Genomic DNA, 20,096 nt, shown 5'->3' on the forward strand with positions numbered 1-20,096 from the left:
CCTTCCTCTCCTTCCTCTCCTTCCTCTCCTTCCTCTCCTTCCTCTCCTTCCTTCCTTCCTTCCTTCCTTCCTTCCTTCCTTCCTTCCTTCCTTTCTTTTCCTGAGAGAGCATTTTTCTATTCCAGGCTGGTTTTGAACTCACAGCAGGTTTTTTGCCTAGGTGTCCCCAGTGTTGGGATCACAGATGAGTGGCTAGCTTTTTAATACTTTCTGAGCTTATCCTTCGACACAGAGGCTTTGTCAGAAGTACTGTTTGGCATTCAAGGCTAGAGCTAGCTGCTAGAGAATGTCCAGCTCAAAGCCATATGCTTCCTTTTGCCCCAAAGAGCATAGCATTGATTCCTGCCTGGTAACTGGTAATATGACTGGGACTGTAGACTCTTTTTCTCTTTCAAATGCACATGTAGAATCTCAGCATTTGGAAGACTGTGCAGTGAAGTTGAGTCCAGAGCCCACCCTGTCTTAAAAAGGAAAAAAGAAAGAAAGTAAAAGACTGAGCTGGTTGACTGCCTGACTCATGTGGCATGAAAGTATAAATGTTATTATAAAGGTGTGTTGTATAAATTTGCAGACACTGCTGCAGGATATGGAGAATGGAACAACTGACATATTGTATGTTTGAATGAAATTGTTGTTTCAATATAGGTTTTATTTTATGGTAGTACTTACTTATGCTACGATGGTAGGCACTGAACTCAGCGCCTCATCACGTACACTGGGCAATCACTGAGTTAAGAGCCAGACAAGGTAAATATCCGGTTCCTCCCAGATCAAATGACTTCTGAGTGTCTTGTAAATAGTTGAGAGATTTGGTTTGTTTTGTATTTTTGGGTTTTTTTCTTCTGTGTTTTGCTAAAATTGCCAGCAGTTGCCCTTAGAGCACTTTGTAACTGTGGCTTCTGCCTCTCCAGTTGACTCAAACTATTGTACTGCCACTCTCAAGATTGGCATGCTAGATGCTATGCACCATCTTCCAGAGCAAGGCTACTTCATGGAGTGTGCATGTGAACTGTGCTCTCAGCTCTGTGTTCTCTGTGGTCTGGCATTCAGGAAAGTGTTTTCTGATCGTTTTTTTTTTTTTTTTTTGTTTGTTTTTGTTTGCTTGTTTTGTTTTTCGAAACAGAATTTCTCTATGTAGACCAGGCTGACCTTAAAGTCAGAGAGATCCTCCTGACTCTGCTGGGATTTAAGACATATCCCACCACTGCCAGGCCAGGAAGAACTTTCGAGGTGAGTGTTAAGTGTCAACAGATTTCTCTTACAAAGAAGAATGCAAGGTTACTTAAGTTTAGAGGGCACTTGGTATGAAGACTTCATATTCTCTGTCACCATGGTGACCTCTTGCTCTGGATAAGGCTAAAGGATGTAGCAGCTGTCAGTTACCCGAATACCATGGCACTACAGGAGTTTCTGTCATGTGAGTGGAATCCAGGTCTGCCCTTGCTTAGCATCACTGATCAAGTGAAATCAGTTCAGTTCGTGGTGGTAAGATGTTGTTGGTCCTTCAGGTGTTTATCCTGTCTGGTACATGGTGACATCACCACCCAGCTGTTGACGATGCTCTCCTTAGAGGATAACTTTGACAGTCTGTTAACTTTGTCGAACATGGATGCTGTTCAGAGGTGGATGTGTGATAAGCCAGCCCATGTCCTGTAGTGAGCCATTTAGTAGGACTTAGTTCAACCTGCGTTTTAACTTGCCTATTTAAGTAATCTTTGAGTACCTGGCTTAATGACTGATCGTGAATATAAAAGCAAAGAATGAAGCTGCTGTTTTCATCTTCTTGTGATCTGAAGATGGAAACATAGGCTTGAAGCTGCTCGGGTAAGGAATGGAGAGGGGAGGAGACCTTTGCTCTGTTGTGTCAAAATACCTGCCATAAACAATTTTATAAGGAGAGAAATGTTTCTCTAGGTTCCCGTTTTTCAGAGGTGTCTGTGACAGGGATGGGGGCAGTATGGTAACTTAGAGCAATCCACATCATGGTTGCCAGAAGCAGAGGAAGAGAAGGAATGCAGTTGGGGATCTAGGCACAAAGTGTGCTCCCTCAGTGACCTGCTTCCTTCCATAGTCTTGGAACACTACCAGCAGATTATAGATCCTTAGTCCATTTGTTAGATCTTTGCTGCCATGATCTCATCCTCTCTGGGAAGCCTATCACAGACAGACATGCCCAGGGGCTCACTTCACTGTCTAGATGTTTCTTCTCTCCCTCATTCCTTCCCTCTCTTTCTTCCTTCTCCCCTTTCTCTTTCAAGATTTTGTTACCCACTTTCCTTGTTACCCAATATTTTGTTTTTATGCTACATGATCGCCTTTGGAAAGCTTTCAATGATCTCTAGTCTTTGTTTGTACTGAAGATATTCTTAAGTAGAGTTCTTGGGCAGTGTAATACATGGGATAGAAGATTTCATAGCTCTACATTTCAGATGAAGAAATAAGGCTTTAGAAACAAACAGTACTGAATATCTACCTCAGAACCCCTCACACGAGAGGCAGATGCTCTGCTGCTGGCTTCCCATCCCCAAATTATTCCCCAGCCATTTTATAAGATGTTAATGGACGCGTAGACTATAGTGATGGATATACCACCTTTCAACATGTTCCTATGTCTTCATAGGCAAAACACAAATCCATTTAGGTTTTAGACCAAATAATGAGAGGAATTCTGTAATTTTACATAGAAGCTAAAGTGTGAAGCTATACTTAATAAGATTTGCTGTCTAGATGTTTCTTGGGTATTTGATGGCTTAGGTGAAGAGAATTTGCAATGTAATAAGTACCTGTGCTTGCATTGGGTGGAGGGATATGGTTGTTTGTCTTTTCTTAAGAAGTATCAATCTAAAATAAAATCTTTGGCTGCTAAAATAAAGAGTCTGGCTAATTGAAAGCTTATTCAACTGCCGGTGTGACCTTTCACTATTGTGTCTGGTTCCTAGATTCCCCGTCGCAGTAATAGCATTTCTGGGGAGTGCTGTCGTGTTCCATGCACCCTGGTGGTTGGCTTGTGCCGGGTCCCACCTGAAATCATGGACCGATGTTGTCAGAGTAGCCTCTTCCTTCACAAGGTTAAAGCATTCAGGGGGAACCAACCCTCACGTTGAGAAAGATGTTGAGTGATGGATAGGATTGGGCCAGCTTAATTAATCCAGCGCATTAGAAGAGGAGCCATGGGATGTTTTGATGAAGAAAGCCCTGTTGAACTAGAGTGAACCAGAAGAGACTTTTGCTAGTCTAAATAATGGAGACTGTTTGGAAAAGCCTCTTCAAAGAGGTTTCAGTCTGAGAGCTGTAATGGAATACTTGGATACCCCTCCCCCGGCTAGGAAAGTGATTTCATAGTGAGCTAAGGAATGCTTCAGAGCTCTCCAAGAAACCATGGCTGGGGAAGGAATCTGGCATGCTGATTTTTTTTTTCTTTTTCAGTTCTAGTTTTATGCAGAAACGGACAGCTTTTAATGCTGGGAAAGGGAAAAGGAGAGTTACACAGTTCTACCCATATGGTTTTCTATTTGTTAGAGCTCTGTCTTGGCTCTGTTAGCTACCCACTCTCTGTTAGCTTATTTTCTGGCATCTTTCTTGCCTGTTCCAATGACCTGAGATTCTTCGTGCCCTGACTTTTCTGGCACTGAGGTCTTGGAACCCAGCTTTTTTTTTTTTTTTTTTAAGGCCCTGAAGTTACACTCCATGCACCTCTGCCTTTGTTCCCAGACGTCCTCATCTGGAACACTTTTTGTCTTCTGCCTTGCAGAGACTTGGGATAGGATAGCTCTGTGCTGCCTCTCCTTCAGCATTGGATCCAAACCCCTCTTTCTCCAGGGACATCCCTTTGATCCACACAGTTGGAAACCGCCTCACCTCTCTTTGAACTGAGGAGGATCACATATGGCTCTTATCATGTTCTAGTTTGTATCATAACCCTTTGTGCTGAATCACAGAGACGAGATTTTACCACCCTGGAAGTGAAGCATTGGATTTATTTTTCTTTGAGTTTTAAAATAATAGCACCTTCTATTTATGGGTTCTGAATGACCATTAAAAATGGATGTTCCAGTGAATACCTTGAAATGGATGATCTAAATAGGATAGCAGGGTTGAAGATGTTCTGAGGCAGAGGCTTGCTTTGCAGAATGCTTTTTCAGTCTAATCATCATCAGAGGGCTCTTCTCAATGGTTGTGCAGCTAGGTTGGCTTCTCCTATGGCAATGCTTCCTAGCCTTCCTACTGCCGTGGCCCTTTAAAACACTTCCTCATCTTGTAGACCCCTTCCCCACAAAATTATCACTTTGCAACTTCATGACTGTAAATTTGCTACTATTACGAATCATAATGTAAATATCTGATAGAAACCCCCAAAGGGATTATGATGCGAAGGTTGAGAACCACTGTCCTATGGTCCCAGCTTCTTCACCAATAGTTAGACCAAATAGGTAAGGGTTTAATGGTATGCCTCTTTTTTCTCCATTGTCCTCTTCTGTCTCATTGTGTACACACACACACACACACACACAGCTCATATATATCCCTTCTGGAGGTGGTGCTGTATACCAACTCCTGTAATGTATAATTGTTTTGGAAATAAAAATCTATGTGTTCTTTTGGGGACTTTGGTACTGTTCATTCCTTGGGAGTCCAGGTCTACTTGTGTGAATTCTTTTTTATTTGCATAGGTTAGCTCTGAGCGCTTGCTGGGCCCTTGGGCTAAGTAACTCTGAGTGCTCTTGAACCCACTCATCTCTAGCTGGTGCACACTTGGCCTTTCCTACAGTAAATCATGGCTATCTACACACACTATGGCAATATTTTCTTCTCATCTTTTCAGCATTTGCTAATGTCAGGATTTCCCATCTGAGAGAGTGGTATGGCACCCTAGGAGACAGGGAGGGTTCCTGTCACTTTCTCACTGTTTCTCAGCATCTGGAAAATCAGATTAGAACTCACTAATAGCAACAGTACTGGTTGTAACTGTGCCTTAGTAGTGACTATAGTTTGCTTGCTTAGCCTTTGGCAATGATACCAATCCCCAAATAATTCCAGCTTTGAGGTGAAGAGGAATAGATCATTTGTGTAGAAAGCTTATGTAACCAAAGAAAAGGTCTTCCTGTGTTTTCACTAGAATGAATTATTGTGAAATCAGTATAATAAAAACATTAAAATAGCATTATGCTGACATCTAATTCAGTAGGGTTCTTGAAGCAGTGTGAATAGCTCTACCTACAACACTCCTGACTTAGGGATGAATGGGGGGAGAGACTCAGTAGTCAGTACGTATCTCAACAGTCATTAATTTCTTGGCAAATTCGTGTTCAGATGTCTTGCTAAAATATCATTAGGTCTCAGAATATTAAGGTATAAGATGAACTTGAATGGAATTTTGTTTGATGTTGGGATCTCTTATCCAAATACTGTTTATAGAGTAGAAATGATTGAAACCTGCTTGTTATAAATCCAGCTCACACCAGATTAACCTCAATTAATTTCCCCTGTAATGATCCACAAAGTTTGAGAAGGTATATAAAGTTTGGAAAACGTTTTCTAAATGAGTGGCATACTCAAGTCGAAACCCTTACAGCTGAAGGACTTCACTGAGCAACTTTACTAGGTTTAGATGTTAAAGGGGAAGGTGGGGCCCAAGGAAACAGTTCAGCTGTTTTGAAAGAAACTACCTCTGCCTTTCTGAGAGTCCTAGGCAAAGCTCTCAGCATAGTCTACTTCCAGAGCTGTGATACCTAATTACCTCTATTGGTTGGTTGTGTGTGTCAACTTGACACAAGCTGGAGTTATCGCAGAGAAAGGAGCTCCCTTGAGGAAATGGCTCCATGAGATCCAGCTGCAAGGCATTTTTCTCAATTAGTGGGGGCGGGGTTGGCATTATGGGTAGTGCCATCCCTGGGCTGATAGTCTTGGGTTCTATAAGAGAGCAGGCTGAGCAAGCCAGGGGAAGCAAGCCTGTAAGTAACATCCCTCCATTGGCTCTGCATCAGCTCCTGATTCTTGACCTGTTTGAATTCCAGTCCTGACTTCTTTTGGTGATGAACAGCAATGTGGAAATGCAAGCTGAATAAATCTTTTCCTCCCCAACTTGCTTCTTAGTCATGATGTTTGTGCAGGAATAGAAACCCTGACTAAGACATTACCTTAATTCACCCTTGTTATGACCCCATCTTTTCCTTCTTTTAGGAATAGCTTTGCTTTTCCATCTTGGTGGCAGCAAACTTGATCTCTAGCTAATAAAGTGGATTTTAGTAAATTCTTCATCCATTGTCTTATCTGCAGAGCAGGTCTGTGCCTAGGTGGACTCACATTTTGGGGGTGGGAAGGGCAGCTAATGTGAAATGTAAGCATGAAGTTATTTGACAGTCATGGACCCAAGAGGAACATAGGCTTAGCAGCATGTGCCTTTAGCGCTAATATGAATCTGACTAATTTATACTGTGCAGCAAGCCTACTGTAACTATCGCCTGTGCAGTGTTTCCTGTCTCTTGTGGGGTACTGTTACACTTTTAGTAACTCATCTTTAGCTGTGAGATACCTGTAACCCCTGTATCGAGGAGGCTGAGGTAGGAAGACTTAGAGGCTACTTTCAAGACTGTGTCTCAAAAGAAACAAACTTGACAGTTAAATTATGATAAAAGTGACAAATCTGAGATCCAAAAGAAACTTGTCTTTGTTTCGAAACTGAAGGACTCGAGAGCAGGTTCTTGCTCCACTTTTGTTTGTTGTTGAAGTGGGATTGGAAGTCACAATCCTCCTGCCCCAACATTGGAAGCGGCTGAGTTAATCACCCACAGCTTATTGCACTTGAGAATTTTTATTCTATGATATTCAAAATAAGAATGCTTATATAATATAGAAAAAAGAACCCATAGATTCCCATAGAATTGGGAACTTAAGCCTGGATTTTCATGTGACACGTGAATCTTGCACATAATTTAATGCGTATATCATATGTATGTAACACATATCATTCTGAATGATACCAAGGAGGTCGCCAGATCACTCACTTTCCATTCTTTAATCTATGTAATGCTTCATATAATTACCTACCAATAAAGAGTCTCAAGCAAGCTAAGGCTTCTAAGGAATAAAGTGTCATTTAAAGATAAGTTAATCCTTGAGAAACTAAGTTCAGCCCTGGGTGGACAGGTGATTATCTTCCTGGACTAGAATAATTAAAGTTCCCCTTCCCAATGGGAAGTTTTCTAATCTCTACCTGAGGGATGTGTGACAATAACAACCATGTACTCTGTCTGTTCTTTAGCTTGATGGACATACAGGTTATGTGGTGAAATAACATCATTTCTGAATGAAGAGGAAATATTAGTAAAGTGTCTCACTCTAAGGTTCTGTACTGTATTATAAAATGTTGAACAATATGGTATTTTCTTTTGAAATTTATTTTTTACTTAAAGTATAATTATATCATTTTCTGCCTTCCTCTTTTCACTTCAGTTTCACCCATGTCCCTTGCTCTCTGTCAAAGTCACGGCCTTTTAAATGTTTTATTGATACTTACACAAATGAATAATTAACTATGCACACTGAGTCCTTTGGCTGTTGCTCATAGGTATGGATTTAGGGCTAGACACTTGGTGTTGGATGTCCAATCAGAGGGCTCGTTCCCTCTCTCAGCAGTTGTTACTCGCCTATAACTCTTCATCTGGGGTGGAGCCCAGGGAGAGATTCCCCTTCCACAGCCGGTATTGTCTTTGTTTGGGCCTTGCTAGGCAGCCATGTTTTTGAGATTTTATGCGCACAGCTTCCCTGTCACATGTAGAAGACAAAATCTCCTAGCAAACTTCAGGTCCTCAGGCTCTTATGAACCCTCTTCTCCTGTCATGATACTCCAAGTCTTAGGTATAGGGACTGTGTTGAAGTTGTATCACCTGGTGCTGGTACTTCACTAGCAGTTGCTTTCTTTCTTCTGACCAATGCAATATAGTGTTTCTACTAGATAGATCAGGACTAAGATGTCATTGTCAACATAACAAACTAATGGTTTAACATTTTTATGTCTGTAACCAAGCAGGATTTGAGTGAATCAGGAAGAATGCGTTGATTCTATGTTGAAAAATGCAATTTTTTTTGTCCTCCCGCCCTCTTCCTTCCCTCCCTATATAACCCTTGCTGACCTATTCACTCCGAGATCTACCTGTCTCTGCTTCTGGAGTACTGGGATTCAAGGCATGCGCCACCACATGTTTGTATAAAGTGCACAGCTGCTTAATTGTTGTGGTCGGTTGCCGATGCTGTGATGTTAGGAAAATTCTCCTGTAGAAGAAGGAATAAAATTAACTAGAATAAATAAAAATAACTACCGGGAACTTATATATTGGGTTATTAAGTGGGAAAGAGTACAGTAATAATCTTTCTTTGCCAGGAGTGGTGGTGCACACTTTTAATCCCAGCACTTGGGCAGCAGAGGCAGGTTCAAGGGCAGCAGAGGCAGGTTCAAGGGCAGCAGAGGCAGGTTCAAGGGCAGCAGAGGCAGGTTCAAGGGCAGCAGAGNGTTCAAGGGCAGCAGAGGCAGGTTCAAGGGCAGCAGAGGCAGGTTCAAGGGCAGCAGAGGCAGGTTCAAGGGCAGCAGAGGCAGGTTCAAGGGCAACAGAGGCAGGTTCAAGGGCACAGAGAAACCCTTGAATAACCAAATTTAAAAAATAAATAAGCAGAATCATTTTTAGAGCTGATATATTTAAATTTTTCACTCATGTAAAACATAATGTATATTCAACTGCTCAGGTCCACATAGCCCCTCTTTCTGATTTTTGAACCATTTTTCATTCAGTTCTTAACCTTGACTTTGAATTTTGAGGTACATGCTCGTGTGTGTATGTGTGTGTACGTATCTCTCTCTCTCTCTCTCTCTCTGTCTCTGTGTGTGTTTGTGTTATGTGTGTGCATGCGCCCGTGCAGTTTGGGATCTTCACTGTGGAAGCTGTATTAGAAACCTAGCAATGCTAACATGCATCCCTGCTTACATACTCTCATGTTCCCACACTCTCTACCCTATCTATCAGCATCAGCTCATTATTAATTTTTGAAACAAATTAGTTTTATCCAATCTTGGTTCAACTGTTCAATTTATTTATTTATCACTGTAGCTGTCTTCCGACACACCAGAAGAGGGCATCAGATCCGATTACAGATGGCTGTGAGCCACCATGTGGTTGCTGGGATTTGAACTCAGGGCCTTTGGAAGAACAGTCAGTGTTCTTAACCACTGAGCCACCTCTCCAGCCCAACTGTGGCTATTTTTAAAGGTAGCATGTTCCAAGTGAAAGATTTGCTAACATTGAAGATATCCCAGAGAATCCACTAGGGTGAACATCCACGGACAGTGAGTCTGAGATGCCGTGGGAAAAGCATGGCCTTTGAGTGACAGCTGCAGAGGCCGCTGGGAAAGCAGTCCTCACTCTTGAGAGCATATGGGTTCAGGTCCACTCTTCCTCACTAGCTATGTTATGAAAGAGAATACTCCCTTTTTTCCAACCTTGGATTCCTCCTATGCAGGGAGAGCCCAAGAAGATAGAAAATTAGCCTATGATGGTTATTAGCACATTCACACTGGAGGAGTATTTGGTCATGTGTAACGACATGAATGTGTTTCATATGGCCGGCTGTGGTATTCCTTCATACTGTTTCTGCTGTTTACGTAACTCTGTGTTTCCTGCAGGAGCGATTCCAGGTGAAGAACCCTCCCCATACATACATACAGAAGCTCAAAGGCTACCTGGACCCAGCTGTAACCAGGAAGGTAAGGTGGATGGGTTAACACTCCTGGCTGTCACCTCCTCTTCAGTCCTCAGCGTCCTGTGTCACATCAGAAGACTCTTTCCTTTGTGTTATTTTTTGCCAGATCTCCAAGCAGACATGCGTTGGAGGCCATCTTCATGAGAAGACAAAGGGGAAAAAAATCTACAGCACTTAATAAAACTTGCCTACACAAAAATGATGTTCCTTTGACAGCTACTGATACTGTTGGTTCCCCTTGCACAGAGCATCGAGTCTTGTCCTTACTGCTTAGGCCCCCTAACAAAGCAGGCCTTGCAAATGACAGGGGGAACTTCTAGGACCCTCTAAAATCACAGGGGTGTCCTCCCAGGTGCATGCTGACATCAGCTGTTGATGTTTCACAGCTGCTCCCGCCCCAGCCCCAGCCCCAGCCCCAGCCCCAGCCCCAGCCCCAGCCCCAGCCCCAGCCCCAGCCCGACCACAAGAAGGTAAGGAGGGAATAGCTGATGTGACTTTTAACCATCTCTCCTTTTACAACAAGCCCTGCTTTGTGCAGCCGCACAATTGGCTTAAGCTGCTGCCTTGCGGCTAAGCACGTTGCCTGGCACAACCCTGCAGGCTTGTTCTGCTCCGGGATGGCTCTGGGCAGAACTGTCCCTGAGGATTATGGGTAAAGGCACTTTGTATCAGGTAGCACTTGTCTTCCCCTGGCCTTCTACTTTCTCCACTTTCAAGGTTCCTCGAGCTGAATTCCCTGTGTGTCAGTGGTCCTGAGAGAAGAAAAGCACACTTCTCTTGGTTAGCTGTTTTCAGGGGTCTTTCTTCGCTTTCCTTTGTGTGCATGCTTGCGTCTCTCTTCCTTCCCACTCTGCCCTCCTTCTAACATTTCTCTTTTCATTTTTCCACTCTAACTCTTCATTACCTATATACACATCTCCTCCCCCAAAAATGCCATTCAAAAAGCAGTTCCTATTTCCTCTGGAAGTTTCCTGAGGTTTTTTTTTTTTTTTTGGTTTTTGGTTTTTTTTTTTTTNNTTTTTTTTTTTTTTTTTTTGGAGACAGGGTTTCTCTGTGCAGNCCTGGCTGTCCTGGAACTCACCCTGTAGACCAGGCTGGCCTCGAACTCAGAAATCCGCCTGCCTCTGCCTCTCAAGTGCTGGGATTAAAGGTGTGCACCACCATGCCTGGCCTGAGCCTTTGTTTTATGGTTTATTTGCAGACAAGAGGGATCTAAACAATAGAAATGATTGAACTTTGCGATTCTGGGGCTAGAGAGATGGCTCAGTGATTTAAGAGTGTTTGTTGCTCTTTTAGAGGACCTGGGTTCAGTTCCCAGTTCCCAGCACAAACACAGTAGCTCGCACTCAACTGTAACTCCAGTTCTAGGGCCTTCACCACCCTCTTTTTACCTTGGTATATGAGGCTTGCAGTGGTGTACCCACCTTCAAGCAGGCAAAACATGCGCATTAAATAAATAAGATAAAGAAAAGAAAGGAAAATTGAGATTCCCCACTTTGGTTCCTTGCCATACAATTCTTGTATGTCCTGTCCTGTGATCTTCTATGAATGCACTTGGTAATATTTCTCCCCCTCAGAAATTTGATAATCATTTCTAAAAGGTCTGTATTCAATAACACAAATTCCCCCCCGCCCCCGGCCCCCGGCCCCCAGCCCCTGGCCCCCAGGTGAAAAAGCAATAGATGCTTAGTTCTTGTGAATTTCTCTGATTTGTTTCTTGCTCTGGGCAGAGAGCAGCTTTAATTTTACAGGTTAGGGAGTGCTGTGACAGGAAACACCTGGAAGAAACACTACATATAAATCCCACATTTTTAGGCATGGAAAAAAAGGGCAGTTTTGTCCATACTATTTATTTCTGAGAGGGTGCTCAGTCTATACAGAATAACTCTGCTGACCCTATAGAAATCCACAGACCTGAGGTCATGGCTGAGTGTTCCCCTGGCCCTAGGCGTACTTGTTGTGACCTGAGTGTGTGGGGGTGTGAAATGGCAGCCCTTAAATACAGACGGAGTGAGCTCTCCCACCCTGCAGCATGCAGTTCATTCTAGAAACAATCCCACATTCCAGAAAGAAAGCATGAGATACCCACACTTCCAGAAATGACAGCCTCAGCTCCCAGCCCCACTCCCACTCCCCCTCAGGAGACAAAGAAAACCAAGTAGAAGAAACCAGGGCACCTCTTGTTAAACATCTCGCTGCTTCCCGGATCACTTAATAAAGAGGAATGGAGATGCCCGATGCCCCTGATGGAGGGCCACTGATTTCTCTGTCCTGACCCATGTGTCCACTGAATAGCCTTGTTTGGTCTGTGCCTTGTCTTTCAAGGTCTGTCATTCAGTTCCAGAGAAATGGACTGGAGGTCGGATTAGCACCCCCCTCCCCCCTGCTGTAATAAGATTCTGTCAGGAGCAGGCAGTAGGAAAGGATCTGTTCCGCACAACATAATTGTAATGCTTAAGCCCCAGAAAAAAGGAGATTTGTTTGGAATAAGGCATGGCTTTCAGTTAAAAATGAGCTTAAAATTCTCAGCTGTGGTACGGGGTTGGGGAGTGTTCAAACCAGGCCTTTAAATTTTTAGCCAGACTGTCTAGGCTGAGCAGGCTTCCTTCAACGCTGGTCAGGGTCCTCGAATAGTTCATTCATTAATCTTTTGTTGAAATTGAATAGAAGATACTTAATTTGCCCTTAAAAAAATGCCCAAGCACATTCTGTTTAGAATAGCTTTAAATGAAAGCCCCTAGGGTAGGGAAGGAAGAACCTAAATTAGATATCTCTGAGCCCAGGATTTCACAAACCAGCCTCTTCATTTTATACCAGTGGTTATTAGCCTGAGCCTCAGGGAAAGCTGTGCTCATGTCTGGCACCGTAAGAGGTCACAGACCATGAAGCAAGGAGTCTGGTTCTTTGCTGACTCTTCATTTGTGAGGAGAAACCTATTGTGTGGCTCACCCTGTCTCTGCTGCCTCCCAGGGGGCTGTCCTATATCTGGGAGGAAAGAGAGAAGAGGGGGAATCACTTGGTAGTGCATCCTTCCTCACTCTTGCTTTCTGCTTGGACCTGCAGGTTCAAGGTTACTCTTTGGAGAGCTTTAAAGTCTTGTGGACACATTTTAGAAGTGCAGAGTGCTAACACTCACTGTTTATGTGTTAGCAAAGTAGATGCCAAGGCATTCCAAAATCCAACCAAAAATTGAGCTGCTCCCTGGAGAGTGCAGCACAGCAGTGAAGTCAGCTGAGTTTGTCTCAGGGTCAGGCAGTTGCAGGGTTACAGTGCGTAGCATAGCCAATGTCTGATGGATTCTAGCTGCTGCTGCTAGCCCAGTGACTTGATTTACTTGTGTTGTTAGGGTCTCTCTCTCTCTCTCTCTCTCTCTCTCTCTCTCTCTCTATATATATATATATATATATATATATATATATATATATATACATATACACATATACATATATACACACATATATACATATACATACATATATACATATACATATATTCAGAGTCTGTATAGCATCCATATCAGTCTGCTTGTATTTCTTTCTCCCCCTCTTCCTCCCTCTTTTCTCATATCCTTTGGTCAGATCTCTTTACAACTGTATTATGTTTTAAGTACTATGCTTGTGCTCTTTGTAAAAGGCCATCTAGGGATGATTTCTTTGAAGCCTGGGAAGAAGACTTAGGCACCAGTAGAGAGTACCAAGGACCCATCTGAAATGTCTTAACAAGCAGCAGCATGGGACTTTGGCCTTTAGCCAGGCCCCTATCATATGTCCTCTACCTGACAAATCCCATGCTTAGTGTACTCACTGCAGGGAGCCAGTCTAGTATATCTCTCCAAACCACCAATGACCTTGCCATTTTTATTTAGGTCTTTCATGGTAACAGAGGCAGAACACCTTTCTTTTTTTGTTTATATTTGGAATATTTTTATTTCATATATCCCACCGTATATTGATTACAAAAATCCAAGATCTTTTTTTAAAGGTATTTGAGAATAGCAGTTACAGCAACTTCAGGAAAGCAAGGGACTTAGAGAAGAGAAGAGGCAGCAGGAGTTGGCCTGTGCCCAGCAGTGTTGCTGTCTCCTTTGGCTAATGGTCCCCATGCATGTGGCAAAAAATCTTGCAACCCCACCATCTGGAATTGTGCTATCAACCTTATCTTTCTTACCTTTTGGATGGGATTCCTCTGAAGTATGGGAGCCATGATTAGTGGCCTGGGAATGGAGGCCTCTGTTCCTGTGGTACTTGGTGGTAGAAGAGGACAAGGGTCTTTTATATCCTGAGCTGTAATTCACAAAACTTTTTCCAGTGAGCAAAGAAGCTTGAGAGGATTAGGCTGCGGCACAGAGAGCCTGGGTTTGTTTTAATGATTTATCTGGTTTATGTATATGAGTACACTGTAGCTGTTTTCAGACACACCAGAAGAGGGTATCGGAATCGGATCCCATTACAGATGGTTGTGAGCCACCATGTGGTTGCTCAGAATTGAACTCATGACCTCTGGTCAATGCTCTTTACTACTGAGCCATCTTTCCAGCTCCAGCCTGGATCTTTTAAAGTTCGGCATTGCACATTGGATTTCCTTCTCCCAGAGTGGCCTGAGACTACAGTCACTACTAAGGTTTTGTAGGGAAATAATCCTCCAAAGAACTGATGGTATAGCAGCCCATTGTATCTTGGAGACTTCTTAGATTTAAAAGCATATATACATATATATGCTTATATATTCATTATCATAGCAGAACTCACTGAAGAAAGGACAGGGTAGACCTAGAAAGAGATAGAATCTCGATAGGCGAGAGTAAGGGAGAGCATTCTGAGTATGTGCATGTGCACATGGACTTTCATGACTGACCTTGCAAGGGAGGACTAGTTGGAAGAGCTAACTTCTGAATGTTTGTTTTTTGGAACATGTTAGGTCAACTAGAGATTGTTAGGTTTAAGACTTGTCTTTAGAAGGCCATACTTACAAAGTTGGCCATTAAGAGTTCGTTTGTATTCTCCATAAAAGCTTTCTGTGCCTCAATAATTTATGAAAACAGCAGTTTATGCTGAAGACCTGATTTTTTGCTGGAGTCTGGAATTGTTGCCTGAGTGGGGCAGTGTGCCAGTGAGATCAGCCTCTAATGAGAACCCTGGCCACCAGAACTCTGTTGAGCTTCATGGCTGAGTTCATAAGTGACTCCATGGGCAAGAGCACTCTTGAAATCATGTTTGGTTTCCTATGTACTACATCATCCCAGCCACATCTTCTTTTTATTGTTTTTACCATTTACTATTTCATTGCAGTACATTGCCATAGGTATGCGTGTGTCTTATGTCTGTAGTCATGCTGATGTATCGTTAAAACTGGAGGTGCTTTTCCTAAACAATAGGCATAATGGTCATTATTATAGTATTTGTGGGTAGGGGAAATAATCTCCTTTAGGATATTACATAAAGTAAGTAATTCTCCTTGTCCTTTCTTCTAAGTTATATTTCATAACCAAGATTTGTATGCTTTTCAATCAAAGAAAGGAAATATGGTAAATATACATTAGCATAAAGTGTATTTTCATATTGCATTAAATTTATTATAAATTGCAGTAGCACCAGGTACTAAGGTCATATTTTGTTGCATTATAGAAATTCAGAAGGCGTGTTCAAGAATCTACACAAGTGCTAAGAGAACTGGAAATTTCATTAAGAACCAACCACATTGGGTGAGTATGCTCCTGTAACATGTTAGCACTAAATTTTATTTTAGAAAGTGACTGAATCGTACCTAAGAACTGAGCTTCTATATTTACTGAAGGACCAAGGATTATCTGAGGGGAGTCTTCCTTAGTCCCCTGATCACGGACTGTGAGAGTCAGTAGAAGCAGACTGGGGAGCCCTTGACGTGGCGATTTATAGCAATTCTGTGTTTACTTGTTTGGATGAAGTAAGTACAGACAGCTCATGACAAGTGCTTCGTGTCTATATGGCAGTGCTCTGGCTGCTGAAGAACACTCAAGAATGGATGTAAACTGAGATCCTTGAACTGGCTCAGTCTTCAGAGGCTTTTCTTTTCTTTAATTTCTTTCCATTCACAAAAGAATGGGAACCGGAGTGGTGTGGTCTAACCCTACTTCTTTGCATTTGAGACCTTCTTGTGTCTCTTTCTTTCATGTTAAACACTTGAGACTGTGAAGTATTCCGTATAGGGAGGATGGAGTTCATGGAATCACTCCACTAAACACTTCTGAGAGTTCCTTTCATGCAACTTCATTATATTATCCCATCCCTGGGATAGCATAATACATAGAACCTTACTGTTAGATGGTTTATCTCCAAGGCTGTATGATACCAGATAACTTGTTTTACACCTTTGGTTCTTCAGAAGGTACCACTTTTCCTTTGTAGACAAGTCTTTCTGTGCTTAGCCTCGAATTCACTATATAGCCGGGCTGGCTTCAGACTCTGAACAATCGTACTGTTAGTCTCTGAAGTATTAGGAATATAGACACGAGCAAAGACATTGGGTAAGTTATAGTTTCTGGATTTTGGCTTTGTGAGTTTACCATGAGAGAAGACTGAAGACTGTAGGCTTCACTATCCTTCCCAGTGTTCTCCTCTGACATTTTCTGCAGAAATGTTGAACTGGAATTATATGTCAGTATTATACTATAGTTGAACTGAGTATTCTGTAAAATAGATGTATAACATGAATAGTAATTTACTTCTACTTTAGACTGATTGATAAAAGCCATTTATTTCAGAGTTTTATTTAGGTATGGAAATGATTGTGCAGGGCCACGTGGGGTGGGGAGACTTGAGGTAGAATGCCCATCGAAAACCAACTATCCATAAAATTCACTGATTCTTGTTCTCTCCAAAAATGGATGATAGAAAAAACAAATCATGAAATCATGATTTTCAGACTGGGAAAAAAATTATCTAATCTCTCATTTTCAAGACTAAAAGAATGGAGGCTCAAAGATGGTCGTGTCAACTGCAGGAAGTCCACAACAGTAAGGCCAGTGCTTTGGCTCAAAATCACTCTGATCTTTTCCCGAATTGTTCTTCCTAGCAGACCTTTCTGAAAGAGTTAAGGCCTTTGGGGCTTTGGGCTCAAAGGAGCGAAGCTTCTCTGTTTCATGATAAAGGTGGTGGTTGTTTACTTCAATTGGATGCCTGAATTTAGAAAACTAAATAGCTTCTGCTATTGATCAATGAGGACCTACATTCCATTTGGAATGGCCCAGCTCCGAGCCTGCGCAGTTCTCAACTACAAGTAGTGGAATGATTTACAGCAGATCTCCAGGCATTGCTGAGATAATCTGAAATTGACTATCAAATTCTAAAGCATGATGATCATGTCTAATACAGAGTTGGAGGACTGGAAGAGCCTGTGCGGTCTGTGAACAGTTGGAGTGACTTGTTACGTTACAGTGGGCATGTGTGAAGATGCCTCCACCTTCCATCCTCACCAGCTGCGATTCTCCCTTGCCTGCTATTTATATGAAACTCCTGGGAAAATGGCTATAGATGTGGAGGAATTCATGGGATGCATTGTCTATTTGAATCAATTCCTGTACAAGTTCACACTGAAGGAAAATTTGAAGATTAAAATTTGAACCTATTTATGTTGAAGATTAAAAGTTGAACCTATCTCTTCATTCTCTCAACTTAGTGTCTTGACCTCATTTGACAGGAACAAATTCTGAAGAACCACTAATTGATGAAAATTATCAATGGCCACCATGACGACTCTTTGCTACGATCCATGAGTCTGGTTGTGAGTGTGTGTGTGTGTGTGTGTGTGTGTGTGTGTGCGTGTGTGTGCGCGCGCGCGCGTGCATGCATGTCTTCCTGTCTGTGTGTGCACTCGGGCATGCACGCACATGCTCTGGATAAGATAATAGAAAGATAATTGGGCACCTATTTGTCTGATGAAGAGGTCTAGGTGCAGGCCTTTGCCATGGCCCCTTCTGTTAATTTGACCTTTGATAAATTTAAATTACATAGGCTCTCTGCTCCTACTATGTGTGCTGAAGTAGCCTCTGACCTATGAAAAGAGAGTAGCAATGCTTAACTCACAGGAATGAAGTCCTGGATCTGATGCACAGGATTCAACATCTAACAGCTATTGCTTCTTAAACTCGCTGAGGAGACTTATCTAGAAATGATTCAACAGCAGTTTATAGCATCGTTCTAAAGAAGTCCATGTGTAGAATGTGGTCTCGTTTACCCAAAGTGACCTGGATGCTTAGGAGATCATGATTTCCAGAAATTAAAAGCCAAAATTATACTTACAATCCATTTGTCTTGAAAAAAAAATGATTCTTGGCACATGCTTAGGTTTCAAGGTTAAAGTAGAGAGTGGGCTTTGCTGAGGTAACAGTCTCATCTGCAGCTCTGTCAAGTGAAGGGTTTGTTCTGACTTTCACATAAGCCTAAAACTCTATAAATGGAGCAGTCTTTTGAGAAAGAAAATTAATTTTTTTGAGGGATGTTGAAATAAGACTTTGGCTAGGAATAATTCCATTCCCTACTGTTAAAAGCTATAGCATTGGAGAAGTATTAGATTGTGACTTATCCAAACCCCTGAAATTACTTGAAATATTCTTGAAGAGAACTGAGTACCCTTACATCGCACTGACAAGCAATACGATTGTGCGTCAGAAGCCAAGGTGTGTCAGATGTCTGGGTGATTACTGTGCTGGTGAGGACGAGGCGGAGCGGTTAGCTAGCTTCATTCCATGGAACTGCCATGTTTGCAATTTCCTTTCTTTTCTTTTCTTTTTTTTTTTTTAAGATTTATTTATTATTATATCTAAGTACACTGTAGCTGTCTTCAGATGCACCAGAAGAGGGCATCAGATCTCATTAAGGATGGTTGTGAGCCACCATGTGGTTGCTGGGATTTGAACTCAGGAACTTCGGAAGAGCAGTCTGTGCTCTTAACCACTGAGCCATCTCTCCAGCCCACGTGATTTCTTTTAATACCACTGCCTATAATGATAGGAAGTTACTTTTTAGTCTGAATGCAAGGTCACAGACATTCTAAAAGATGTACACTTCCCTTGTAGGTGCTTGAGACAACAGGCAGAAGGATGTAGCAAATTTCCCAGGGCTCATGGGAAGGGAAGTATGTAGAAAAGAGAAGGCAGCCAGGAAGTGCTTAGTGAAGGCCTCTTCTCCTATACTGTCAGGGTTTTTCTGTGGGTCAGTGCTGGCTGGAGCTGGACCTGGTCAAAGAGGAAAGAGAATGGTCAACACTCTTCTAAGATTTACTCAAATGTGTGCGTGTGTGCCTATGTACATGTGTGTTGGAAATCCTCCAAGTCATAGTGATTTTGTCATGTGTTAGACATGTTGATTGCATTGTTGCACATAAAAATGTTTGTGGTGTTGCTCAGTACCCGGAGCCATTGTTATGTATATGGGAAAACTGAAGGTCGGGTGCTAGTTTTATTCCACCCCATGCTGGTAAGAAGCATTGAGACTTGAACCAGGGTCTGTCTGCATCTAAAGCCTATTATCCATAGTAATAGTTCCCAAATATTTTGATATTCTGGACTCCTTTATTCTAGCTAATTGTTGTGAACTTCAGTAAACTATTGTTGCTTATTATGAATCGAGTCCTGTAATGTTTACCATGCTAGCAACTATGACAGATTTTAAGTTCACTTAATATGTCATACTTAGTGGCAAACTTTTCATAGATAAACATGAATATTAGCACATGTAACATTTTGCGAAATGTAACTCTTTAACAAAGTAACAAACATTCTCTGTAAAGAATAGCTTTTTATTTCCTTATGAAAATACTTGAGAGTCTTCTTTCATATCTTTGCAATAGAAGGCAGCTGGGTGTTCCTGACACCACGTTCAGCTTGTTTTGATATTTATTTTTGTTTGGCGCAGATGAAGAACATTTGGAAAATTTGAGTTCTTAAGTGGCCTTTTCAGATTGCTGTAGAGATTCTTCTGATAGCACCTTAAAATCCTCTGAGTGACAGTGTCTAACAGTGCTAACACTGTAGTGTGTTCTGTTAAATTCTGTCTCACTGTGTCATGCCCTGGCTGAACCAATGGCTCCTGTAATATGAGTTTTCAAATGATCCTTTGGAAAGCAGGCTCCCTGAGGTACTCTGCTCTTTCCAGTGCTGAAACATGTCATTCTGTAATGTGTTGTTGTTGTTGTTTGGGACAGGGTTTCTCTGTATAGTTTTGGAACTTGCTACTCTGGAGACCAGGCTGGCTTTGAAATCACAGAGATTCACCTGCCTCTGCCTCTGAGTGCTGGAATTAAGTGTGGGCCACCACTTCCCAGATATAATTTTTTTTTTTTTGAAAATCATTTTGGTTAATAATTACCAC

The 20,096-nt window shown here is 42.1% G+C and overlaps 1 protein-coding gene across 1 annotated transcript in view; it reads left to right on the forward strand.

Annotated features, from left to right (window-relative positions):
* Positions 1 to 20,096, forward strand: part of Fmnl2 (formin like 2) — a 279,533-nt gene that overhangs the window by 172,358 nt on the left and 87,079 nt on the right. Inside the window, exons 3-4 of the mRNA XM_029484851.1 lie at positions 9,674 to 9,754; positions 15,375 to 15,451. Coding sequence (XP_029340711.1) covers positions 9,674 to 9,754; positions 15,375 to 15,451 — 158 coding nt within the window. The remainder of the gene's footprint in view (positions 1 to 9,673; positions 9,755 to 15,374; positions 15,452 to 20,096) is intronic.

Source organism: Mus caroli, chromosome 2 (assembly GCF_900094665.2).
Source record: "Mus caroli chromosome 2, CAROLI_EIJ_v1.1, whole genome shotgun sequence".
Taxonomy (NCBI): Eukaryota; Metazoa; Chordata; class Mammalia; order Rodentia; family Muridae; genus Mus; species Mus caroli.